This window comes from Helianthus annuus, chromosome 7 (assembly GCF_002127325.2).
Source record: "Helianthus annuus cultivar XRQ/B chromosome 7, HanXRQr2.0-SUNRISE, whole genome shotgun sequence".
Taxonomy (NCBI): Eukaryota; Viridiplantae; Streptophyta; class Magnoliopsida; order Asterales; family Asteraceae; genus Helianthus; species Helianthus annuus.
The window spans coordinates 108,110,994-108,137,559 of record NC_035439.2 but is presented as its reverse complement, the minus strand read 5'-3'; the positions used below and the strand labels follow the sequence as shown (position 1 = coordinate 108,137,559).

Genomic DNA, 26,566 nt, shown 5'->3' with positions numbered 1-26,566 from the left:
ACTTGCTAGAAAAGAGACGAGAAATTGCAGCCGTAAGAAAGATGGGATAAAAGAAACAAATGGAAAAATACTTCAACGCAAGTATGAAGAAGCTGAACTTAGTCCTAGGAGACTTGGTCCTGAGGAACAATGAGGCTAGCCTGCAAGAAAACACTACAACGTTAGGGCCCAAATGGGAATGACCCTACAGGATCAAATAGGCAAACGGAAGGGGTGCTTCCAGATTCGAAATGCTTTTAGGGAAGGAGATTCCAAGAACATGGAACCTGATGCAGCTTAGAAAGTACTACATATAGGCGAACCACGCCAAGAAATACAAAAAGGGTGGGGGAACACCAAAAGACAAGGAGGCAGAACTAGAGTGCCAATTTTGTGAAGTTAGAAATAGAGATAGGAATTCCCTCTTTTTTATTTCATGTGTTGTGTTTTTTGAACAAAGTATGTACTGGAATGTTACTCCAGATAATGGTAACAAATGACTTGTTTATAATCGTTCAAACACCCAAAGGCTATTCAAACATAGCCCAATGACAAGGGAACGGGCCACGACAGACGTGCCTACTGGTCTCGATCCTTACAAAAACGTGTACAATGGCATGGCAAAACATGTCACATAGCTTGGCCGTGGGGCAAGGACCACGTCGACTAGTCCGAATGACAAACACAATTTAGTGGAACAAAAAGTAATTACAAATTGAACAAACTGTCTTTTATATATAAGCTACAAAATAAACAAAATCAAAAAGCTACGTTACAAGCAAAATAAGGATGGAAACATCCCATCCAAGTTCACTTGTAGCTCCTCCTTCCATAAGGTTCACCAAAACCCTATGTCTTCACTCCCAACCCACTATTCAACAGCAACATCAACAACAACAACCTTTACCATCACCCTCAACCTTTGACCCGCCAACTACAACCATCGTAATACCACCTTAAACCTGTAACTCGCCATATTTCATAACTACCACTCGAACCGTTATCGCCACAATTACACTTGAAGCGTTATCACCACAATTACACTCGAAACCTACATCTTTAATCATAACTTCATCAGAGTTCCATAAGGTTCGTCGGAACCCTAGGTCTTCACTCCCAACCTAACAATAGCCTTTTTCATCACCCTCCACCTTTGACCCATCAACTAGAACCCTCGTAACACCACCTCAGACCTGCAACTCACCATATTTAATAACCACCACTCGAATTGTTATCACCACAATTACACTCGAAACCTACATCTTTGTTGTTGTGTATCCGTAGGGGGAGTGAGACATAAGAAGGTGATGTTGTCGTTGAATCACAGAGAGGAGATAAAGTGGGTGTGCAACCATTGGGTTTCAAAGTGTTTTTAGGGTTTGGATAGTAAGAAGAAGAGGAGGCGGATGAAGTGTTCTTCAATTTTTAGGGTCTCTAGTTATTTTTTAAGTTGAGTGAAAGTAACAGCTAAGTTTTATATATTAGGGTTCTAATGAATGAGGACAAGGAAAGAGATGAAGACTATGGAGATGATCTAATGATGAATCTAAAATGCATTTGGGGAAGATTTATATTAGAATTTACATAAACAACCCCTTAAGTATATTAAATATATATATAAATAGTTTTTAAAGTAAAAGTGGTATTTTAGTCATTTCATCAAAACCATAATGGTGGATTGGATGGGGTTAACGGATGTGGACGGTAATAGTTACGAAAGTTATAGTATAGGGACTGTTTTAGCAAGTTTTAAACTAATTGATTGAAATAGTGATTTTCAACAAACCATAGGGACGAAAAACATAATTAACTCATTTGACAGTGAAGATGGTAAAAGTCCATGAGAAAGCGAGTCGGTAAAAGTCCAAAGAAAGACTGAACATGAGTATAGACTTCACTTACGAATCATAGACATCGCATTCACGAGCATATTAATAGGGCTAATCCATCCATAATAACTATTGTTAGTAAACAATAAACAAAAATATCACTACAAGAATAACGATTAATAGTGGAGACCTTAATAGCGGCGACATCCAATATGTCGCCGCTATTGGTCCAATCCGCAAACCGGTGTCCCATATTAAACCCTAGCCACATGATTCATATCATCATCCAACGGCTGGGGTTTGCCCAGCTTAATAGCGGCGACGCGTACAACCAATAGCGGCGACATGTTGTTGCCCCTATTGGCCCGACGAATAAAGCAAGGAATCAGCGCCATTTCTTCCCTCCACCTACTTTCCCCCAAATCTTTTCACCTCCTCTCTCCGGTTAGCGAAAAAATCGGCAAAACCTCTCCAAAATCGGCATAATCGGTTAGTTTTATGTTGATTTTTTTGTGTATTTTGTTATATAGGTTGTTAATTTCATGATTCTTGGTGAATGTAGTTTCTCCACCGGCACCGTCTTGTCTCCACGGCCACTACCGGCACCACCTCGTCTCCTCGGCCACCACCGTCAACACCTCTTCTCCTTGTGCATAACAAGGTTAGTTTATGTTTGGGGTTGAAAGCATTAGCTGTAATCGGGTGTGGTCTCTGCAGTGACCGGGAAGGTACTAGATACCGGTACAAGGCAAAGGCCTCGGCTCCTTAACTCTTGTTTAGCTCCTTCATTGTTGTCTTCCGCTTTGTCGCTTATCTAAAGATAATATAATTTTTTTGTTAATGAATAAAGTTTAATTTGAAATATTTAGAAAAATACATGAATAAAATCTAAGTATAAGCTCACCTGTTGCACTTGCATAGTAGCTCCATTTTTCATATAGGGGTTACTTAGAACCTGAAGAAAACATATGGAAATTAATGAACTATAAACTGATGTATATATATGAAATAATTATATTGTGGAAAAATGTACAAATAAACTAAAGCATACATTGACTTGATCATGAAGGAGCTTGATGTATTCAATGGCTTCATGGAGAACCGATGCCGTATCAGTCTGTAAATTCAATTTATTGTTATAAGTTATAACATAATTCAATTTTTCAAGAAGATATATAAAACAGTAACGATTTTTTTAAATACAATAAGTTTAATAGAACATTAAGGTCGAGAATTAATACCTTACCGAAAGGCGAAACTAACTGTTGAAGCGCAGTGACTCGATCGCCTAGTTTCTCTTTTCGAACCTGTAAAACCAACCTGTGGGTCGATGGTCTTAGGACTAGCAGAAGTAACTTCTGTCATTGCAATGCCACCACTTCTGTTAAATCTGTTTATACATATTTTTTTTGTTTTTTTTTTTTTAATCTGCTCGTGCATAAACTGTTAGAACCCTAGTTTAGTGTTTGTAATGGCAAAAGTTGCGAGTTTGTGACACGGTTATTGGTTAAATAAGTGAAAGTGTTGAAACCCTAGTTTTAGTGAGTTAAATTAGTGTATATAATAATGGGTTAAATTCATAGGGGTTAGATCTTAAAAGCATTCAAAATCATGTTGATATCTGATTTTTCAAAGAAATTATTGCCAAAATCATGTATAGGGGTTAAGGTACATAAACTGTTAAAACCATAGTTTGGTGCTTTTAATGGAAATTTTTTTAGTTTGTAACAGGATTATCAGTTGAAGCACTAACTTAGTACATTTTTTTTTTTTAGTAAATAAGTTAAGGTTTGAAGTTAAAACTACAAGTGTTAAACTACTATTATTTTAGCAAAACTTAAGTACAAAGGCCTTTGTGTAGTTAAATGGAACTTGTTTTTAGAAAATATGTAAAAAAAGAGTCACTACAAGAATAACGATCAACAGTGGCGACGTTAATAGCAGCGACATCCAATATGTCGCCGCTATTGGTCCAATTTGTTTACCTTTTTTCGACCATATTATTTGTCCCATGGTCTTTTATTAAATAAATAAGTTTCACTTCCCATATAACTAGACTTTCTCTAGTTATGTGCATGCAAATGTGTGTATAAGATTATTAAATTTTTTGAAAGGTACATGGGATTGATAATTAGAATTTAAGGGGCGAAAACATACAAATGACACACAACTCTACACATTCTGTTTACAAGTAGCAAAACTTCATGTCAAGTAATGATGAACTAGCTTTTACCCATTGACCCGCATGATATTTGCTCTATTCTTTTCGAAAATTCATACCTAAACCATAATGAGCTTAGAAATACCCGCCTGAAATTGATTTAGAAATTAATTTCAGGTTGTCCCCGTTTAATTTGGGACTACTTTTTGAATACTTTATCTCAATTAGGATGTGAATGTGTATTACATGATTGTTTGTTTAAGAAGGATTTGGTTATCATTTTCTCTTTGAATACTTTGCTCCTCGGGGAGCTAGGAGGAAATGCTGCCGAATTTTTCTTAAACAAACAACCATGTAATACACATTCATATATGAGATAAAGTGTTCAAAAAGTGGGTTTAGCAGCCTACCCTTGTCTTGCAAACCCTAAATTAAATTATCTTTCAGTTGCATAATGCCTATCGATAAAAGCTGGATTGATTCCCCACTTCAATCAGCTCACTACCAGCAAGGACTCAGGTCTTTTATCGCGATGTGTGAAAGAGTGCTCCCCAACCATAATGAAGTTAGATGTCCATGTTCCAAATGTAAATGTTCCGGCTTAACAACCATCACAAAAATGAAACTCCATCTGGGGCGTATGGTTTTTTGGAAAGATTACATAAATTGGGACTATCACGGCGAAAAATCTCGGCCTGCAGTTGTAGAAGTAGATAATGTTGTGCCACAGGAGGGTATGGAAAACGTTATTGAAGACATTAGGGGGAGCGTATGGAAGAAGATACAGACCGTAACCTGGAGATGTTGGGTGGAGAATCTAACGGTGGTGATGACGATTTTGAAGACATAATAAAGGATGTTGAATCTGAATTATATCCTGGTTGTACTAAGTTTTCTTCCCTTGACTTCTTAGCAAAGCTTATGAATCTAAAGGAGACGTCCCATTGGACTAATACTTCATTTGATGGTCTACTAAAGTTGTTGCAAGAATCAATGCCAATAGGCAACAAGATTCCCCCTACGCATTATGTAGTTAAGAAGAAATTTAAGAAGATTGGTTTGGATTATGAGATGATAGAAACGTGCGTAAATGATTGTGCTCTCTTCTGGAAAGAACACGAGTCGTTGCAAAATTGTCCCGTTTGTAATGAGAGTCGTTGGGTCGATAAAGACACAAAAGGCACGAAGGTAGCTCGCAAGGTGTTACAATACTTTCCTTTGACGCCTAGACTTCGGCGTTTGTATTGTTCAAGGCACACGTCAAAAGATATGATATGGCATAGTACCGAACGTTCAGAAGATGGGACCATGCGGCATCCAGTTGATGGATCTTCATGGCAAGACTTTGATAGGAAGTACCCAAACTTCGCGATGGAGCCACGAAATGTTCGCTTGGGGCTTGCAGCTGACGGATCCGTTTAACGGTAACGGACCCTCGACTTATAGCACATGGCCGGTTAAACTCACCACATACAATTTGCCTCCATGGCTATGCATGCGGGAGTCTACATTCATGTTGACCTTGTTGATTCCTGGCCCAAAATCACCTGGGAAAGACATGGATATTTACCTTAGACCGTTAGTGGATGAGCTTAAACATTTGTGGCACTCAGGTGTACGTACTAAAGACGCAACAACAAACGAATTCTTCACAATGAAGGCGGCGTTGTTATGGACCATAAACGACTTTCCAGCCCGTAGTAGTCTATCAGGTTGGAGTGGACAGGGCTACATGGCATGCCCGACTTGCAACGAAGACACTCCTTCAATGCGTGTAACTGGTAAATGTGTGTATGTTGGTCATCGCCGGTTCTTAGATGCCAACCATCCATGGAGAACAAGTCTCGACTTTAACGGGAGACCCGAGACACGAGGCCCTCCGAGACAGTTTAGTCCTGCTGACATAGAAGCTCAACACGGTCGTCTACTTCATCGTCTACCAGGGAAGCATCCATCTTTTGGAGGTGGGAGGATAAACCGAGCAGATTTCGAGCTGAACTGGACCAAACGAAGCATATTTTTCGAACTTAAGTATTGGTCTTCTTTGCAGCTGAAGCACAACTTAGATGTAATGCATATCGAGAAAAATGTGTGCGACAGTTTGCTTGGTACTCTCTTAATGAATGAGAAGACCAAAGACACACCAAATACACGAAACGACTTGCAAAAACTAAATATCCGGCTGACACAGTGGTTGAAACAATCGGGTAGCAAGTTCTTAAGTCCCCACCCAAAGTACTCATTCAAGTCCGATGATCGAAAGCTTTTCTGTGAATTTATAAAAAAAGTTAAACTACCAGAGGGGTTTGGATCTAATATCAGCAAGAGGGTGACAGATAACAATTCTAACATTACTGGGTTGAAATCTCATGACTGTCATATTCTCATGCAACGTTTGATACCGATTGGGGTTAGAGGGCTTTTGACAAAAGATACATCTACACCAATGGTAGACCTTTGTATGTTTTTTAAGCAACTTTGTTCCAGAACACTATTGGTTGAAAATATGAGGAAAGCAAAGGATGACATTCTTACCATCCTATGCAAGTTAGAGATGATCTATCCTCCGGCATTTTTTGACATTATGGTTCATTTACTTGTGCATTTACCTGATGAAGCGATTGCGGGAGGTCCAGTAGCTTTCAGATGGATGTATCCATTTGAAAGGTACATGAAAAAGCTAAAAAAGTATGTCAGAAACCCGACAAGGCCGGAAGGTTGTATAGCTGAAGGTTATGTGCTTGAAGAAGCTCTAACATTTTGTTCAATGTATGTTCAAGATGTTCAGACTAAGTTCAATCGCCCAGATAGAAACGAGGATGTCGTTGTTGAAAAATGTATGTTTTGGGTGTTTGAGTCTAAATGTCGTCCGGCAAGCGCAACGAAGAGCAAATATCTTTCAACCATTGAAAAAAGCAAGATGGAATGGTTTGTTCTCGAAAACTGCGCAGAAGTCAGGGAGTACATGAAGTGAGTGTTCCTATCTTTACTTTTCGCAATATGTTTATGTTAATTACTATTTTCTCTTCCTTAGTTGCTTATATTTGTCATTAATGTAGTGAGTTCATATCTACACATCCCCAAGATGATCTTAAAACGAAATTTCCGGGGTGGTTTCTTAATAAGGTATAAAACATATATAACTCGCATTACTCTACATCGGTTAGGTAATACATATATAACAGGCATTCTTACTCTATATTTGTTAGGTCCATTCGATGAAAACACAAAATTCTCCAGAATTTCACCAAGAGTTGTATGCCCTTTCAATTGGTGCGAAAATAAATGCTGAAACTTACACTGGTTGCATAGTTAACGGTGTTAGGTTTATGACACTTGAACGTGATGCAAAACGCGCAACGGAAAACTCTGGGGTAGAAGTGGCCGGAGAGAACGGTGTGAAATTTTATGGCCAATTAGAAGAAATTATTGAGTTGATTATACAAATGGTTATTCAACTGTCCTATTTCGGTGCAAGTGCTTTGATACTCGAAGGGGTGTAAAGTATGACAATAATATCACCATTATAAGCACTGAACATGAATGGGACAAAGACGATCAACTCATACTTGCTTCGCAAGCCAAACAAGTGTTCTTCATCCAAGAACCGTCTCGAAACAAAAAAAAATAAACTTAGATGGGTAGTCGAGAACATTAATCATCGAAAAATTTGGGATCGGCCATTAAATGATCACCGGGTCGGGCCGGTTCAAAATGCTGATGACGACTTAGAAGATATTGACGTTGTCCACAACAACTCTTCATCTGACTGTCCACTTGTCATCGACCTCACCCAATACTTTCAAATTGGGTCTTCTCATGTTACTTCAGGTGAGCCTGCAACTGAAGTTGGTCCCCCAACGACTACCGTCGATGAAGTGTTGGAGGTCGAGACTGATGTTGATGAGGACGATCCCGATTATGACATCGAGTTTGATTAAGAGAAAAGTTATTGTAATTTATATTAGTTAGTATTTGAAAAACACTTGTTGAAATAGTTATCTGCATATTAGTTAAACTTGTTGTACTTTCTACTAATTTCTATTTGATGCACTTGTTTTAACATTTGTAACTTTTTAGGAAATATGTTTTCTTTGTGGTTTGTATTTATTTACCTAATGGCGGATGTGATGCCTCGAGGACATGGGGGAGACGGAGCTGGGGATCCACCAAATCCGGATCCTTTTCGGAGAGGGACGCATGAGATTGACGGTAAGTTATCAATTATTATTTAGTACTTTTATTACATTTATTACATTTACTATAAATGTTGTCACTAATTATATTTAATTTTATTTTAATTGCAGCGGTTCCCCCAAGGAAAGTTAGGGGGAAAGCCAAAAATCAAAAGCTTCACAGGATGGTCAAAGCGGGGGGGCGCGTCTCTCTTACATTCGATAGGGATGTAACATATACCCCTGTTGGTGTACCGAGCGACTTATTTTCACGCGAGGCGAGTTTGTACATGTGGCGGACCATCCCTTTTGATAGATTTGGTTGGGAGAAAGTTCCGACTCCTTATAAGGATGCCGTGATGAACCACCTAAAGGTAAATAAGTTAGGCCATTTATTGGTGTTAAACGGCTGCAAACGCAGCAACAAACGGGTATAAAAACGCCACCGTTTGCTGCCGCGTTTGCAGCCGTAAATGCGTGGTTAATGTTTTAAAGTTTTTATACAATGTTTTAACAATTGTATTTAATTCCTAGGAGAATTTCAATTTCGATGAAGTTGAACAGGATTTGGAGGCGCGCAACTTAAAAGGCGGCATTAGACAAGTGCTTATGAAGCGGTACTCCGACCGCAAGAACTACGCTAAGAGAGAATTTCGTGAAAATGGAGGTTATGACGATGTCGAAAGTGCAAGGGCACACCACCCTAAGGATATGCCTTACGAAAACTGGCTGAGAACCATTGATCACTTCTTGGACCCCAAATATATTGCAAGAAGTGACGCAAACACAAGAGTCCGCCAACTTCAAAAATTCCCAAACCATGGGGGTACATCATCATACAGTAGCACCGCCTACAAACATGTAATGTTTTATATGTGTGTGTTTGTATGTTTATGTTTATTTAACGTCTTATCTAAGTTTTAATGTTAAACAGGGTTTGAAACGTCTTGATACGTACCGCAAAACTCACACCGATAAAGATGGGAATTTTGTTGACCCGGTAGCCGAGCAGAATTATGTAAGTATCTATATATATATATATTTATACGAATAAATTACAACTGGTGTCCTTTACGTTTGTATACCTTTAATTAAAGATATTACAGAGTCAAAGCTGTAAAAAATGGGTTGTAATATGGTAGAAATGTAAAGGACACCGGTTGTAATTTACTCTATTTGTATTTATATCTAACCATCTTTGGTAAAATACAGCTTAATCTAGAACGCGAGATTATGGGCGGAGAAAGCGGCGGTTCTCAACCGCCGAATGAGGTTGCCGTGTTTCAAAACGTTTTGGGTGATCGACGAGGATGGTTCCGGGGGCTTGGGCCTAAACCTTCGAATACACCATCGAACCCGTTTAATACACTACCTCAAACCGCACAACCCTTTTCGGAGGTAAACTATACATACTTTACTATATTTGGTTTACTATACAAGACATCATTCAAAGTGTTTGTGTTGCTTAAAAACAAAAATAAACTAATTCAATATAAAACTTATATCTAGTACCTGTAAGTGGCTTTTAACATGATAGATAGTAAGTCCAGATATCCCCATGAAGTTGATTAACATCCTTTTCGAATAAATTGTCTATCGCTAAATATTAAAAAAATTTCGCTTTGTTTCCGACCAGGTTGGGTCACACCGTATTTTTATTGCTTGCGCAAGTGTACATCTATCTGTTCTACATATTGTCGTATTACAAACAAATGATACAATTTGTAGCTAATTAGTTATGTAGATGGCCTCTTAATCTAGTGACACGAGGTGTTTATTTCTATCACAGGTTCAAGTTGTATAAAATGGGTAATAGGTGGATTTTAGAAGTAGATATTATGTGGCCTCTTAAAACGTTTGTGTAATGTGTGATGTGGCTTAGTGAAACATTAAAGCACTAAAAATGAAATACCATATTCGAGTTCACAATCCATGATCTGTTGAAAATGACTAAGTGTCACATAGGTTTTACTTGGGTATGGCCTATTATGTCTTGGGTTTATAAGAAAAATTAATGTTATTTACCTTTGAAAACATTTAGAAAATTCCTCTTTTTGTCAGTTACGAAGACTTATATATACTTGCAACTCTTCTTTTTGCTAATAATATTGGGTTTGATATGTGTTAATGTAGGAATACGTTTCGACTTTGTTCCAAAGTCCGGCATTCGTAAACCAACTCGAATCCTTTCTTGCGGCGAGGGGAAAGCAAGTCGCACCCGACGATGAGTATGACGATGAGTATGACGATGAGTATGACGATGACGACCTAACTTGAATCCTTTCTTGCGGCGAGGGGAAATTAGTATTATTGTACGGATATTTTAGAATGTTATTTTTCGGATATTTTTGGATGTTATTATACGGAAATGTTTTATGTGATTTCATTATGTAAAGCATTATGTTTGTTTAGTCTGTTTATGTTGCGTAAAAGTTGAAAATTTGCAGGTTTGTTTATAACGGGAAATACGGCAAATGCAGCAAAAAAACTAAAAAAAAATGACTTTTAGCGGCGACATATGTCGCCGCTATTAATTGAACCCTATAGCGAAGACATTTTAGCGAAGACACATGTCGCCGCTAAAAGTCCTAATCATTAGCGGCGACATATAGCCCTTTAGCAGCCAATCTTTAGCGGCGACCCAATTGCGGCGACATGTCGCCGCTATTACCTTTAGCGGCGACATTTGGAACTATTAGCGGCGACAATTGTCGCCGCTATTGGTCGACTTTCTTGTAGTGTATTGTAGATTTTCAATAAATCAACATAACACGTTCCTAAAAAATGCAATAAATCTTGTATATCAAGATATCTAAAAATATGTTTAAAATCATCTTAATCAAAATCTATAACAATATACGATATATATAGTGACTGTTTACCTATAGTGACGGTTGACATGGCAATTGGTGTCGAACTAAATTGTTCATTCAGTAAATGCTCAGCCAACTTCTTCGCTAGCTCGTCTTGCCACGTTAGGAGGTCTTTGACACATTTCTATTCAGCCTCTAGTTGCGCTTGGGTCTGGTCTTCAAATAACTAATACTCAACCTCCAAGTTCACTTGTAGCTCCGCCTCCCATGCATGTTGATTCTCTGAATCAACGCAAGTGTCAGTACGTTCTTTTGCAATTATCCAAAACATCAAACATTATTCAAATGATTAGTACTTTGTTGACGATAAAAAATTACTTCTACAAAATTGATTAGTACTTTGTTGACGATCAAAAAATTACTTCTACAAAATTGATTAGTACTTTGGTGTATAGGCATTATTGCTTAGTGGAGATGGATATGATCGGGTGGTTCTGCTCGTGGCACGATGATAATCCAGTGGTACGTCAGTGATCTAATTTTGCCGTTCAAAAAAAAAGAAGAGGCTTTAAATCAAATATTTTCATTACATGTTTTAAATAGTTATTTGTATGATTGTTCAAGAATGGCAACGAGAACTAATTAATACTATCATAACAATTGGAGTAGGATCAAATACAAACCGTATTTCGTATACAAACTGTAAGAACCATTTAAAAAGTGTCACGTAGCATACAACCAATTATAGAGAAATGATAAAATAATATCCTAAATAATATCAATTATATTGAATTTCCTATAAATATGCTAACAAGCAATTAATTGTTTATTTGGATCTTTCTTTTGTTTTCAATGTGCTGATTAAGAAAAGTGATGATATCATTCAAATATGTGCTAAAATCAATTATCTTGATTGAATTTCATGTGCTAATATAATTAAAAAGTGCTACTTTTACGTATGTATTGTTTTAGTATGTGCTAATTTAACTTTTTTTAAGTGATAGGATCTGTTATTACGGTTTGTAGGATAAATATGGTTTGTACCAGAACCAACCCCAAAATAACATAACTTAAAAAAGTTACCCCTACTCTAGTTGTCTTCGGAGGATGAGTGGGCGGTGTCAATAACTCCTTTTGAGGAATCCGATTTGTGTAGTGGATCCTCTCAAAGATCCAGTAGTGAAGCTTAAGATTTTCGACCGGGGGCGGAAGTTACAGGACCTAAAAATGTCTAAAAAACCGGGGGGTTGAAAACGTATATACCCAAAAATTTCTATACGAAAACTACAAACTCTCCACTACTGAGCGAAAAGTTCAGGGGTCGACCGCCCCATCCACCCCTTAAAAGCTTCGCCCATGCAAAGATCCCCAACGAAGTTGGATGCATCCACATGCTTCAGTACACGACATTAAGTTAAGTTGTTAGTTATTAAGATAAATATAAATGCAAGACCAGTTTCAACAACTTACTATCTGTGATTGATGTTGCGCTATATTGATCGACCCTCGGTTTGAGTGAACGACATCCCCTTAAGAGTGCCCATCCGATTGGCTTTACTGACCTTGCACTAGAAACTCTAATTAGGGGTGCTGCATTCATGTTACTAAAATGAAAAATAAATTAGTTGATAATCTATACTATATAATAAAAGAAACCAATATAAGAACACATGTCATTCATTGACACCATTTATTTTTATATATAATTAATATCAATTAAAAGATAATTATAAAATTAAATGCTTATAAGGGGTAAATAAAAATATTAATCAATGTTTATTGGTTCTATACTTTTATTTTCATGTTCAACAACTCTCGACTCAAATACGGTAATCAATATGTTTACGTGACATTAATAAGAACCATCACCGCAATCACCCCATCTATCGTATATCGAGTATATCCGTTAGTTTTTTTTAAGATATAAATTTTTACTAGATTCATTCAACCCGTGAAATAAACGAGGTTTTTTATAAATATAACATTTTTATTTTTTACTATACAAAATTAATTTATGCAACTCGTGTAATACACTGCGTTTTTTAGAATATAATTTTTTTATTATGTAGTATATAAAATTAGATTTATTCAATCCATATAATACATAGGGTTTATAATATAACTTTTTATTGTTTGGCATATAAAATTACATGTGCTCAACCCGTATAACACATGAGCTTCTTAAAAATGTTATTTTTTTCATTATTTAATATATAAAATTAAATTTACTTAATCCGTACAATACACGGGGTTCTTAAAAATACAATTTTTTTGTTATTTAATATATAAAATTACATTTATTCAACCCGTCTAATAAACGAGATTTTTAAAAATATATTTTTTTATTATTCGATATATAAAATTGAATTTATTCAACCCGTGTAATACACGGGGTTCTAACCTAGTGAAACTATATAAAGAACATGTAACTTATGATCATATAAATTCATGAGGTATGGGGTTCCATCATGTACACTTAAATCCAACTAATTTCTTTTAGGAAAACAAAATTATTATATATATACAATTCACATCGTCCTTAACTACAGTAAACAATCCTGGGCGTTCCTTTTTGATCCAACGGTGTAAACTCTTCTTTCATCTTTCTATAAAAGCCGATCCCTTCTCTCTCTGAAACCCTATGCGGAAACCATTCAGCAGATAATCCAGCAATTCATCCAATCCAGACGACATTCTTCCAGTTTACTGTAATTTAACCTAAATGGATCGTAAGCGAACAGAGAGTCCGTCATACACACGGCAGTGGAGCGGCGGTTCGAGCAGCACCGGTTCATCATCTCCGGCGATGTCGTCAAGTTACTCAACGATTAAGCGGACACAGACCGTCACTTCGAAGGCTGCGGCGCAGCGGTTAGCGCAAGTTATGGCTTCTCAGACTACCGGTGATGATGATGAGGATGAGGATGATGATGACCTAGGGTTCTGGTTTGGTAAACCGACGTCGTTTGGGAGTAAGAGTAACGGTAACGGTAACGGTAGTGCATTGTCTGGTGTTTCGTTTGCTAGACCGAATAGATCGTCGTCGCCTGCGGTAAGTCAACAAGTCAACGCAATATGTCCTCTTGTAGTTTCACCTAATTGTTAATTAGATCAGTTGTTTGAGAGTTTAGATGTAAGGTAATATCTAGATTCTTAATTGTGCAGTGTTTGAATAAGTTATGTGGTTTAGTTAGAGGTTAATGTGTTGAATTAGGGTGAATATGTGACAACTCGAACCTTAGACTTACTTTGTGTAACGATACGTGTTTACGAGAACGTTATTAATTGAATGAATACTTGATATGTTATGTTTATGTGCATTAGAATGTTATGTTAGCACGTGCTTGCGATTATATGAATGATTATGTGTTTATGTTACACGAACCGAATCGCACAACATGACCCGGATCGCACAACACCTCTTGACCGCACAAGGCCTTTGGGCCGTGTTACTTGTATTTGAGCTATAGGGCGGCCCAAGTGTGGGGTTCGGCCCACTCTCTTCTCCGCAAACAAACACCCTCTTTAGGGGTTATTTCTCTCAATTAGTTACAACCCACATCACACACAAGAACCCTTCTCTCTCGTTGCTTGGAAACCGACGGCACAAGAACCAACTTCCTATTCGGATCACATCCCTTTACTTGTAACCGGTTAGTATGATTGATTATGTTCTTGTACGATTCATGTGGTTTAGTTTGTGTTCTTGCAAATCGTTTGTTCACCATATGATTGTAATCGGATGAGTTATGTTATCGAGCTAAACTGATTAGATGTCATAGGTTATCATAACCAATCTGCTTGTATGTAATCGGCTATCAATCGTATTTTGGTGAGGATAATGTAAACCGAACGCATGATTTATTGGCTGGATTTTACACAACGTGTTGAAAGAATTTATTGACTTGTTCGGGTGTATGTGAATGATACAAGATACCTGCTTACATGTTTAGTGTTCATGGGGATTTAGATTAGGGTTCATGTGAGTTAGTATTGCAATTGTCCTGCTTGATCGATAATAGGTTGTATGTTTTGTTGGAAACTGTTAATTGATTTTGGCCAATTTGGAAACTGATGATAATTGTAACCGAATGCTTGATTTATGGATGTTTTGAATAACCAGGAAATCTGTTACAATCTGTTAGTTCTCGACAGGGATTGCGAGTCGAGACCCTCAGTCTCGACTCGAGACCACAACATTCGCACACAGCAGCACAACTCGAGACCGACATTGCGAGTCTAGTTGCGACTCGAGACCGAACAGTCTCGAGTGGACCATGACAAACCGAGACCAGCCCGTTGCGACTCGAGACCACCTAGTCTCGAAAGATATGCATCTGTCGAGATCTCCCTTATTGCGACTCGAGATCTCTAGTCTCGAGTCGAGACCATATGCACGTGCGCACAATTGGACTTGCACACTGACACGAGCCCAACTAATTGGGCCGGATAATTGGACTTCGTTATTGTTGGACTGCCATGATTATATATGTGAGCTGCCATGATCAATACGTGTTAGTAACAATACGTGCTTGCATACGAACCTGACTTGTATTACAACCATGATAGGACGTGGTTGACCATTTACTAGCTTATCTATACTCTTTGTGTATCTGCCGAGCAAACCAAGGTGAGTTCACACAGCCAAGGCATGGGATTCTCGGGTTGGGAATTGGGTTGGATATGTCGATATTGAAAGAGTTACTCGTACTTACGCATTCACTAGACTATAGACCATCGTCCTCAGGATAGTCAGGACACGTTACATAAAGCCTACGTAACCCAGTATTTGCCATTTGTCTCCCGGGTCGGGAGGACACGTTACGTAAAGCCTACGTAACCCAATACCATCTACTGTCTTCCGGGTCGGAAGGACACGCTGCGTAAAGCCTACGTAGCCCCACGCGTACCACTGTCCTCGGGGAAGGGCACGTCACGTAAAGCCTACGTGACCCAGTACGTATTCCTGTTCTCGGTTTAAGAAGAACACATGGTTGCACTAGTCTAGTAAGTACCATAATGGGAATCCCCCATTGTTAAGGATAAACGTGAGAATCCCTCACAAATAGTATATACTTGTATGGGAAGCCCCCACTAGATGAACTTACACATTACTGATACGAACTTACTTTCTGTGAACTCGCTCAACTAGTTTGTTGATTATTTGCTGCATGCCTTGCAGGACCTTAGGTACATTATGGAGCTTGCACAGGGAGGAGCAGGTCGTTGTGGGATTTGGATCATGAACGATATCTGAACTTATAACTGTTTTGAGATTACATTACTATGCTTCCGCTACTTAAACGATGTTTGGTTTTGAAACATCAATCATGTCATGACGAATTACATTAATTACTTTCATTACTATTAAATGCTATGTTTAATATGATTGATGGCTTGATCCTGGTCAGTCACGCCTCCAAGCGGTGGTACTCCGCGTGTGGGATTTTGGGGGTGTGACAGATTGGTATCAGAGCCATTGGTTATAGAGAACTTGGTTTTAATATGGGAAAATGTTTTTATTAAAACCAGACTATAACCAGTACAGTGCTCTTAACGATCCACAACGACGCTTCGCTCCACGTGCAAGACTCGACATCCTAGGTAATAAGGTTTATGTTTATTGCCTGTATGCTAGAACTGCTTAGAACTTTGCTCGCATTACGTTTAGATACACATGATACTATAGCATGAGAATCCCTACGTGCTTACGCTTTTCTGTCATCGCCCTACTCGCGAACCACTCTCATTTACGTTATTTTTACTATGAAGATCATGTCTGGACGAATCAACATGACTCAAGCCCAGCTAGAGGCTCTCGTTCAAGCTCAAGTTGCTGCGGCACTTGCAGCTGCTCAAGCAGGTAGTATACCCTGCAGTATAGATTCCTACTAGGATCCTTAGATCCTGCATTAACTCTCGTATTTAATCTCGTCCTATTCGTACACAATAGGTCAACACGCGCAGCAGCCTGTCTGCACATTTAAGAACTTCATGGACTGTCGTCCAAGTACCTTCAGCGGCACTGAAGGAGCAGTTGGACTCCTCCACTGGTTTGAGAAGCTAGAGTCAGTATTCGAAATGTGTGAGTGCCCTGAGGCTCGCAAGGTTAAGTATGCAACTGGCACCTTGGAAGGAATCGCGCTAACCTGGTGGAATGCGCAGGTGCAAATTCTGGGGTTGGCAGCTGCTAACGCCACCCCATGGAACGATTTCAAGGAACTCATCAAGCGTGAGTATTGCACGCGTGAAGATATTCACAAGCTGGAAGACGAGCTGTATAATCTGAAAATGGTTGGGTCAGAGATCGAAGCGTATACTAAGCGGTCGAATGAGCTGGCCGTATTGTGCCCAACTATGGTGGACCCTCCATACAAGCGCATTGAGATGTATCTCAAGGGATTGGCGCCAGAAATCCAGAGCCATGTTACCTCGGCTAATCTTGACAACATCCAGGAAATTCAACGCCTCGCTCATCGCATCACCGACCAGGCGGTGGATCAGAATAAACTGCCAAAGCGTGTCAGCGCTACTGCTACAGTCACTCCTTCAGCTACTCCCGCTACTACTAGTGACAGCAAAAGAAAATGGGATGGAGATTCCAGTAAAGGTTCAGCATCTGTTCAGTCTCAAGCTCAGCAACAGAAGACTGATCACTACCAGAGTCCCAGTCAGCAATCCTCTGGTGGTCATAGACAGGGAAGATATCAGGGATTTCACCCCAAGTGTCACAATTGCAACAGGCACCATAGCGGCCCATGCAGCAAGGGTCGTTGTCAAAGGTGTCTTAAAATGGGGCACGAGGCTAAAGACTGTAGGAGCCCACGGCCTGCAAACCAGAACCAGCAACCGCAATAACCAGCTCCACAGAACCCACAGCAGCAGCAGCCACAGCGTGGAAACCGGGGATGTTTCCAGTGTGGGGCTGAAGGTCATTTCAAACGCGACTGCCCTCAGTTGAACCAGAATCGCAACAACAATAACCAGGGCAACGGGAACAACAACGGTGGGAACAACAACAATAATGGCAACGAGGCTAGGGGACGCGCTTTTGTGCTAGGTCGAGGTGATGCAGTGAACGATCCCAACGTTGTTATGGGTAAGTTTCTCCTTGACAATATTTATGTTACTATCTTATTTGATTCGGGTGCGGATACAAGCTATATGTCTGTGAAAATGTGTCAACTGCTAAAACGTGCACCAACACTTTTACCCACCAAACACGTAGTAGAGTTAGCTAACGGTAAAAGTCTAGAAGCCACGCACGTAGTTCAGGGTTGTGATCTTATCTTAGCTGGTCAAGCTTTCTCGATCGACCTCATTCCCATAGTTTTGGGTAGCTTCGACGTCGTGATTGGGATGGATTGGTTATCCCAACACCAGGCAGAAATCTTATGCAGCGAAAAGATAATTCGTATTCCTCGTTCTGGTCAAGAACCTCTCGAAGTACAAGGCGACAAGAGTGGTGCAGTGGTTGGCATCATCTCTTTCTTAAAGGCGCAGAAATGTTTGCGGAAGGGTCACACCGCAATCTTGGCACTCGTTACAGACGCATCAGCAAAGGAAAAGAAATTGGAGGATATTCCAATTGTACGTGACTACCCTCAGGTGTTTCCTGAAGACTTACCTGGCTTACCGCCTCATCGTCAGGTCGAATTTCAAATCAAGCTCGCTCCAGGAGCAGCACCCATAGCTCGCGCACCATACCGTCTAGCTCCATCAGAATTGGAGGAATTGTCAAAGCAGCTACAAGAGCTCTTGGAAAAGGGCTTCATTCGTCCAAGCTCTTCTCCTTGGGGAGCTCCAGTACTATTTGTGAAAAAGAAAGACGGTACGTTCAGAATGTGCATCGACTACCGTGAACTCAACAAGGTGACGGTGAAGAACCGTTATCCTCTTCCACGCATAGACGACTTATTCGACCAGTTGCAAGGGTCGTGTTACTATTCGAAGATAGACTTGAGGTCAGGGTATCATCAGCTGAGAGTCCGGGATGAGGACGTCTCCAAGACAGCCTTCAGAACTCGTTATGGTCACTACGAGTTTCTTGTCATGCCGTTCGGGTTAACGAACGCGCCTGCCATATTTATGGATCTTATGAACAGGGTGTGCAAACCCTATCTTGACAAGTTCGTCATAGTATTCATCGACGACATTCTGATTTACTCCAAGAGTCAGACGGAACACGAGCAGCATCTTCGCCTTATTTTAGAACTCCTTCGGAAGGAACAGCTGTACGCCAAGCTTTCTAAATGCGACTTCTGGCTTCATGAAGTCCACTTCTTAGGCCATGTGGTGAACAGGGATGGGATCCATGTCGATCCATCCAAGGTAGATTCGATCAGAAACTGGCCTGCACCGCGTACACCGACAGAAATACGCCAATTCTTGGGTTTGGCAGGTTATTATCGGCGGTTCATCAAGGACTTTTCAAAGATTGCTCAGCCGCTCACGCTACTGACACAGAAGGGTGTCGTTTATCGCTGGGGAGAGCCCCAGGAGACAGCTTTTCAGTACCTAAAGGATAGGCTTTGCAGCGCACCTATTCTCTCATTGCCAGAGGGCACAGATGACTTCGTAGTATATTGTGACGCATCAATACAGGGTCTGGGTTGCGTATTGATGCAGCGGGATAAAGTTATTGCCTACGCCTCTCGTCAACTAAAGGTTCATGAACGGAACTACACGACGCACGATTTAGAGCTGGGAGCTGTGGTTTTCGCGCTTAAGATATGGCGACACTACCTGTACGGTACCAGGTGCACGATTTACACCGATCACAGGAGTCTCGAGCATATTCTTAAGCAGAAGGATTTGAACATGCGTCAACGACGATGGGTCGAGTTACTGAACGACTACGAATGCGCTATCAAGTACCATCCAGGCAAAGCCAACGTTGTGGCTGATGCCCTCAGTCGGAAAGACACTTTACCACGGCGCGTGCGAGCGCTACAGCTTACGATTCAGTCTAGCCTTCCTGCACAGATACGAGATGCTCAGGTAGAAGCATTAAAACCCGAAAACGTCAAAGCTGAAGCCTTACACGGCTCACGACAACAAATGGAACAGAAGGCAGACGGCGCCTACTATGTAACGGGGCGTATTTGGGTCCCACTTTATGGCGGTCTACGCGAACTTGTAATGGATGAAGCTCACAAGTCTCGCTACTCGGTACATCCAGGGTCGGACAAAATGTACCACGACATCAGCACTACTTATTGGTGGCCTAGTATGAAGGCCCACATTGCTACGTACGTTGGAAAGTGCTTGACCTGTGCGAGAGTCAAGGTTGAATATCAGAAACCAGCTGGTCTACTTCAGCAGCCTAAGATACCTCAATGGAAATGGGAAGAAATTTCCATGGATTTTGTTACAGGCCTACCTAGATCCCAGTGTGGGTATGATACCATATGGGTGATCGTGGACCGACTCACCAAGTCTGCACACTTCCTACCTATAAAGGAAACGGATAAGTTCTCCACTCTCGCAGACGTCTACCTTAAAGAAGTTGTTTCGAGGCACGGGGTGCCCACGTCCATTATTTCGGATCGCGATGCACGATTCACGTCAGGGCTATGGCAAGCGATGCACAAATCTTTCGGCTCACGACTAGACATGAGCACAGCATATCATCCTCAGACGGATGGGCAGTCTGAGCGTACGATCCAAACTCTTGAAGACATGCTTCGGGCGTGCGTTATCGATTTCGGCAACGGCTGGGAAAAGCACCTCCCTTTGGTGGAGTTCTCGTATAATAACAGTTATCACACCAGCATTCAAGCCGCTCCATTCGAGGCATTGTACGGGCGTAAATGCCGGTCACCTCTCTGTTGGGCAGAGGTGGGGGATAGTCAGATTACGGGTCCAGAGATTGTAGTGGACGCCACAGAAAAGATAGCACAGATACGACAACGCATGGCGGCAGCACGCGACCGTCAGAAAGCCTACGCGGACAAGCGTAGAAAGACTTTGGGATTTCAGGTCGGGGACCGGGTTTTATTAAAAGTTTCACCCTGGAAGGGTGTAGTACGTTTTGGCAAACGGGGCAAACTAAATCCGCGGTACGTCGGACCATTCGAAATCATAGAAAAGATCGGCAAGGTAGCCTACAAGCTAAACCTACCAGCTGAACTCGGGGCAGTTCACAATGTCTTTCATGTATCGAACCTAAAGAAGTGCCTATCAGATGAAACCCTCATCATTCCTTTTAAGGAACTCACTATCGACGAGCGGTTGCAGTTCGTCGAGGAACCAGTAGAAATCACGGACCGGGATGTGAAGGTCCTCAAAAACAAGAGAATCCCTCTTGTTCGAGTACGTTGGAACTCCAAACGTGGCCCAGAGTACACCTGGGAACGCGAAGACAGGATGACAGAAAAGTACCCCCAGTTATTCGAAACCAATGCAACCTCTACTGAGACTGAAGCTACTACTTCGGAATTTCGGGACGAAATTCCAGATCAACGGGGGGAGGATGTGACACCCCAGGAAAACCAGTGAACGTTATAACTTACCTAGCTTCCTCAGTGAGTGCATACCAAATTTCGGGACGAAATTTCCAATTAGTTGGGGATAATGTGACAACTCGAACCTTAGACTTACTTTGTGTAACGATACGTGTTTACGAGAACGTTATTAATTGAATGAATACTTGATATGTTATGTTTATGTGCATTAGAATGTTATGTTAGCACGTGCTTGCGATTATATGAATGATTATGTGTTTATGTTACACGAACCGAATCGCACAACATGACCCGGATCGCACAACACCTCTTGACCGCACAAGGCCTTTGGGCCGTGTTACTTGTATTTGAGCTATAGGGCGGCCCAAGTGTGGGGTTCGGCCCACTCTCTTCTCCGCAAACAAACACCCTCTTTAGGGGTTATTTCTCTCAATTAGTTACAACCCACATCACACACAAGAACCCTTCTCTCTCGTTGCTTGGAAACCGACGGCACAAGAACCAACTTCCCATTCGGATCACATCCCTTTACTTGTAACCGGTTAGTATGATTGATTATGTTCTTGTACGATTCATGTGGTTTAGTTTGTGTTCTTGCAAATCGTTTGTTCACCATATGATTGTAATCGGATGAGTTATGTTATCGAGCTAAACTGATTAGATGTCATAGGTTATCATAACCAATCTGCTTGTATGTAATCGGCTATCAATCGTATTTTGGTGAGGATAATGTAAACCGAACGCATGATTTATTGGCTGGATTTTACACAACGTGTTGAAAGAATTTATTGACTTGTTCGGGTGTATGTGAATGATACAAGATACCTATTTACATGTTTAGTGTTCATGGGGATTTAGATTAGGGTTCATGTGAGTTAGTATTGCAATTGTCCTGCTTGATCGATAATAGGTTGTATGTTTTGTTGGAAACTGTTAATTGATTTTGGCCAATTTGGAAACTGATGATAATTGTAACCGAATGCTTGATTTACGGATGTTTTGAATAACCAGGAAATCTGTTACAATCTGTTAGTTCTCGACAGGGATTGCGAGTCGAGACCCTCAGTCTCGACTCGAGACCACAACATTCGCACACAGCAGCACAACTCGAGACCGACATTGCGAGTCTGGTTGCGACTCGAGACCGAACAGTCTCGAGTGGACCATGACAAACCGAGACCAGCCCGTTGCGACTCGAGACCTGACTCGAGACCACCTAGTCTCGAAAGATATGCATCTGTCGAGATCTCCCTTATTGCGACTCGAGATCTCTAGTCTCGAGTCGAGACCATATGCACGTGCGCACAATTGGACTTGCACACTGACACGAGCCCAACTAATTGGGCCGGATAATTGGACTTCGTTATTGTTGGACTGCCATGATTATATATATGAGCTGCCATGATCAATACGTGTTAGTAACAATACGTGCTTGCATACGAACCTGACTTGTATTACAACCATGATAGGACGTGGTTGACCATTTACTAGCTTATCTATACTCTTTGTGTATCTGCCGAGCAAACCAAGGTGAGTTCACACAGCCAAGGCATGGGATTCCCGGGTTGGGAATTGGGTTGGATATGTCGATATTGAAAGAGTTACTCGTACTTACGCATTCACTAGACTATAGACCATCGTCCTCAGGATAGTCAGGACACGTTACGTAAAGCCTACGTAACCCAGTATTTGCCATTTGTCTCCCGGGTCGGGAGGACACGTTACGTAAAGCCTACGTAACCCAATACCATCTACTGTCTTCCGGGTCGGAAGGACACGCTGCGTAAAGCCTACGTAGCCCCACGCGTACCACTGTCCTCGGGGAAGGGCACGTCACGTAAAGCCTACGTGACCCAGTACGTATTCCTGTTCTCGGTTTAAGAAGAACACATGGTTGCACTAGTCTAGTAAGTACCATAATGGGAATCCCCCATTGTTAAGGATAAACGTGAGAATCCCTCACAAATAGTATATACTTGTATGGGAAGCCCCCACTAGATGAACTTACACATTACTGATACGAACTTACTTTCTGTGAACTCGCTCAACTAGTTTGTTGATTATTTGCTGCATGCCTTGCAGGACCTTAGGTACATTATGGAGCTTGCACAGGGAGGAGCAGGTCGTTGTGGGATTTGGATCATGAACGATATCTGAACTTATAACTGTTTTGAGATTACATTACTATGCTTCCGCTACTTAAACGATGTTTGGTTTTGAAACATCAATCATGTCATGACGAATTACATTAATTACTTTCATTACTATTAAATGCTATGTTTGATATGATTGATGGCTTGATCCTGGTCAGTCACGCCTCCAAGCGGTGGTACTCCGCGTGTGGGATTTTGGGGGTGTGACAGAATAAATTGTTTGATTTAGCGTTGGATGTGCAGAATGCTTGCTTACTTAATTGTAAAATTGTATGATTAAGAATTCAGATCTTATTTACTTTTAACATAGTTGACTGCTTGAGACCACCTATTAGCTATGTATTTCGATAAGAGGTTAATGTGTTGATTTAGACTGAATAAGCTGATTGATTTAATTTGTATATATACAATTGATGAAGGTTCTTAGGAACAGTTCCCGTTTCCCAGTTGTTCTCACCTACATCTGCCAGTGATGTTATTTGGTCTTGCATTTTATACAGAAGTCAGAGCGGAGAGAAGTGAGAGTCAAGAGAGAGCAGAAATCTGTCGTCACCGGCGGTTTGTTGGTTTCTAGGCTAGAGACCCACCTTCACCGTTGGTACACTCACATGTCGCCCACCAGCCATCTTTAGTTCCGCACCGCTTATACTACCGGTTACCACCGCTCGCTTCCGGCACCGACTTCGTCCCCAGTATCCGCTAACCTCTGTCGTCACCACAACCACCATCGCTTGCCACCTACAAAACCCCCCTAATCGAACACTAGGGCATCGGAATGACCTTCAATCGAACACCCATCAGCAATTTCACGTGTCGATCGCTCTTCACCAGGACCACAAGGTCTTTTTCTTTTAATTCCTTTATTTTCATTTGTCTATCTATATTCTATTATTATAGTTTTACTTTTAAATTAGGTTTAGCATTATTTTCTCTTGATTAACTACGTGTGGAATACTGGGATCTGAAAGTGCTTGATAATAAAACAATTAGTCGAATTGAATTTCATGTTTGGAGTAAGAATCGTTGTTTGCTTTCCATTTTATTTTTTAAAAAAGGGTTCAAATTTGTACCAAATTTGAAGTAATAGGAAATTTATGTGGTGTATTGAAATTGAACATTTCTTCTAACAAATTACCATGAATTTTACGTCTCTGGATGGAATCTAACTTTGGTGTTTGCAGTACGCTCAGCCACTTTTGACTTAAGTTCTAGGCCGAAATGCCACAGGTTTGAGTAATGACAAACTAAACTGGCTGATTTTTGCACCTTGACAGTGCAGGTTGATTTTTTCTTTTCAAATAATTAGTTTGTATTAGAATTTTTAAAATGATAAATATGGTTTATGAATATAACACGAAATATGTAGTTCATCAAATTCGTTTGTAGTCCGCGACACGGAATTTGTAACCTTACGGATTCTTAACGACCTATATTAAACGATTATATGCTCATTTTATTTAGGAGGTGATCATTTATGTATAAACGTTGTTCATTCTAATTACTTTGTGCTGTTTGTTCATAGATTAAACAATTTATACATCATGACTAGATTATAATCGAGTGTCATATGCCCGAAAAACGAACACATGTATTACATACTCCAAAAATGCTTTAGCTTCATCTCAAAAATGCCTTTAGTCGGCATCCATAAAACCTCACAATGACATTGATATAGGTGGTTAAGAGGGTTTGGGGAGGGACTTATATACGTTGATTCTGGAGGTGGCAGTTTTGACTTAAGAATCTATGTTTAGTCCATGCAGTCCCTTAAATAGTCAAATGGTTTAAAATAAAATTGTAGGTTATTTCATTTTGTATTGTTTTACAAATCATAATTGACAAATTATTTGTTTATAAAACATTGGAACAAGTGTCTACTTAATGTGAAGAGTGAGTGTTCGATATGTAGCGGCCTTTTATATTTTAGTATTTCTACTCTTCATCAAATTGCTTGTATATCCTATGGCAGGTATCAAGCAAAGCTTTAGAGGAACCTTATGTATCTTGCTTCCATTGCTAATTCTCAAACACAAGCTGCTACCGCTCATTCCCAGGTATATACTTGGTAGCAAATAGGTTGATTCATGTTATGTTTTGTCTCTAAAGCACACAACCTTAAAGGAAAGCAACATGAACAATTGGTTCACGTTAGTGGGTCATAGCAAAAATGTGTTGCCACATGACATCCGCTAACTTGGTTTCTTTTCTTATTACTTTTTCCAGATTTTTTACATATAATTAATACATTTTCGTTGGCTAAGTGCCAGCATACGCTACAAGCTCACAAGTTCAATTCTCATTCCACCCACTTCCTTTTGTTTTTAATTGCTGCTTAAGTATTCAGATTCATTAGTTGTCGAGTCACAAAACAGACTATTAAATTGCTACAAAATTTGAGACCCAACAACATAAAGTTCACCATTAACAACGCAATAGATACACCTGGTATAACACATAAGAACAACATATTGCTACATTACAAACAAGTACTAATAAGTTTCCTAAAACAGGTGAAGCAGATAAGAGCCAACTGACAAGGCGCACTCGCTACAAGGCCTAATCATCGCGCACAAGACGCATATCGTATTAATGTTAGAGATACACCCACAACTTCAAACTTTTTGCAAACGAACCTTTTACTTTACTATCAACAACTTAATGGAAATGAAGGCCCGCCGCACCGCGGCGGGTAATCTTCTAGTTGATAATATATATGATATAACTAGCAATCTTTGGAGTAAGTAACCTCCAGCTCTTTCATATATCTTTCTGCAATGTAGTAAAAGGATCCTACTATGTATTTTCACACGTTCTTCACTTCACTCTCCATTTGCACTTCTTGTATTCTGCACTTCATTTTGATAACTACATCAATCTGTTTAGAAACACAAGCAAGTATCTCGAAAAACCATTAGTCTTTTTCACATTAAAAGATGAACCAATATTTTATCTTAATTTGCAAAAACAACAATCTGTCAGTTCAAAATGGG

The 26,566-nt window shown here is 40.2% G+C and overlaps 4 protein-coding genes across 5 annotated transcripts; 3 read left to right on the top strand and 1 right to left on the bottom strand.

Moving 5' to 3' along the window:
• Positions 1-2,481: 2,481 nt before the first annotated feature.
• On the bottom strand, positions 2,482-3,807 carry LOC110881766 (transcription factor bHLH112-like). The gene is made up of 5 exons (XM_022129928.2): positions 3,794-3,807; positions 3,050-3,128; positions 2,860-2,925; positions 2,713-2,763; positions 2,482-2,622 (listed from the first exon to the last, which is right to left on the bottom strand). Exons 1-5 carry the CDS (start codon positions 3,805-3,807, stop codon positions 2,497-2,499), a joined length of 336 nt encoding a protein of 111 aa, XP_021985620.1. The 3' UTR covers positions 2,482-2,496.
• Positions 3,808-5,464: 1,657 nt separating this feature from the next.
• LOC110881767 lies at positions 5,465-7,472 on the top strand. Its single transcript, XM_022129929.1, has 3 exons — positions 5,465-6,939; positions 7,029-7,095; positions 7,179-7,472. The coding sequence occupies exons 1-3, from the start codon at positions 5,465-5,467 to the stop codon at positions 7,470-7,472; spliced, it is 1,836 nt and encodes a 611-aa protein (XP_021985621.1).
• A 593-nt stretch (positions 7,473-8,065) lies between these two features.
• Positions 8,066-10,421, top strand: LOC118480230. The gene is made up of 6 exons (XM_035974964.1): positions 8,066-8,181; positions 8,277-8,518; positions 8,679-9,005; positions 9,079-9,162; positions 9,357-9,542; positions 10,278-10,421. Exons 1-6 carry the CDS (start codon positions 8,088-8,090, stop codon positions 10,419-10,421), a joined length of 1,077 nt encoding a protein of 358 aa, XP_035830857.1. The 5' UTR covers positions 8,066-8,087.
• A 3,116-nt stretch (positions 10,422-13,537) lies between these two features.
• On the top strand, positions 13,538-26,279 carry LOC110881854 (coiled-coil domain-containing protein SCD2-like). 2 transcript variants are annotated; one of them, XR_004862341.1, is made up of 3 exons: positions 13,538-14,009; positions 23,996-24,416; positions 24,758-25,017. XR_004862341.1 is itself a non-coding variant. In XM_022130002.2 (3 exons), the coding sequence occupies exons 1-2, from the start codon at positions 13,680-13,682 to the stop codon at positions 25,594-25,596; spliced, it is 381 nt and encodes a 126-aa protein (XP_021985694.1). In that variant the 5' UTR covers positions 13,551-13,679; the 3' UTR covers positions 25,597-25,630; positions 26,087-26,279. The 2 variants fall into 2 exon arrangements, 1 of the variants encoding a protein (XP_021985694.1); XM_022130002.2 differs by lacking the exons at positions 23,996-24,416; positions 24,758-25,017 and adding exons at positions 25,546-25,630; positions 26,087-26,279 and having other exon boundaries at positions 13,551-14,009.
• Positions 26,280-26,566: the final 287 nt, after the last annotated feature.

What these genes read in the sequence shown, in the direction of transcription:
- LOC110881766 (XM_022129928.2), bottom strand. An exon ending in TAGTTTCGCCTTTCGGTAAG is followed by an intron (nt 2,926 to 3,049) that starts GTATTAATTCTC and finishes TTGAATTTACAG; the next exon opens with ACTGATACGGCATCGGTTCT. An exon ending in TCCTTCATGATCAAGTCAAT is followed by an intron (nt 2,764 to 2,859) that starts GTATGCTTTAGT and finishes TGTTTTCTTCAG; the next exon opens with GTTCTAAGTAACCCCTATAT.
- LOC110881767 (XM_022129929.1), top strand. Translation starts at nt 5,465, where the DNA reads ATGCGGGAGTCTACATTCATGTTGACCTTGTTGATTCCTGGCCCAAAA. An exon ending in GAAGTCAGGGAGTACATGAA is followed by an intron (nt 6,940 to 7,028) that starts GTGAGTGTTCCT and finishes TCATTAATGTAG; the next exon opens with TGAGTTCATATCTACACATC. An exon ending in CGGGGTGGTTTCTTAATAAG is followed by an intron (nt 7,096 to 7,178) that starts GTATAAAACATA and finishes TATATTTGTTAG; the next exon opens with GTCCATTCGATGAAAACACA.
- LOC118480230 (XM_035974964.1), top strand. Translation starts at nt 8,088, where the DNA reads ATGGCGGATGTGATGCCTCGAGGACATGGGGGAGACGGAGCTGGGGAT. An exon ending in CCGTGATGAACCACCTAAAG is followed by an intron (nt 8,519 to 8,678) that starts GTAAATAAGTTA and finishes TTTAATTCCTAG; the next exon opens with GAGAATTTCAATTTCGATGA. An exon ending in CGGTAGCCGAGCAGAATTAT is followed by an intron (nt 9,163 to 9,356) that starts GTAAGTATCTAT and finishes GGTAAAATACAG; the next exon opens with CTTAATCTAGAACGCGAGAT.
- LOC110881854 (XM_022130002.2), top strand. Translation starts at nt 13,680, where the DNA reads ATGGATCGTAAGCGAACAGAGAGTCCGTCATACACACGGCAGTGGAGC. An exon ending in ATAGATCGTCGTCGCCTGCG is followed by an intron (nt 14,010 to 25,545) that starts GTAAGTCAACAA and finishes ATCCTATGGCAG; the next exon opens with GTATCAAGCAAAGCTTTAGA.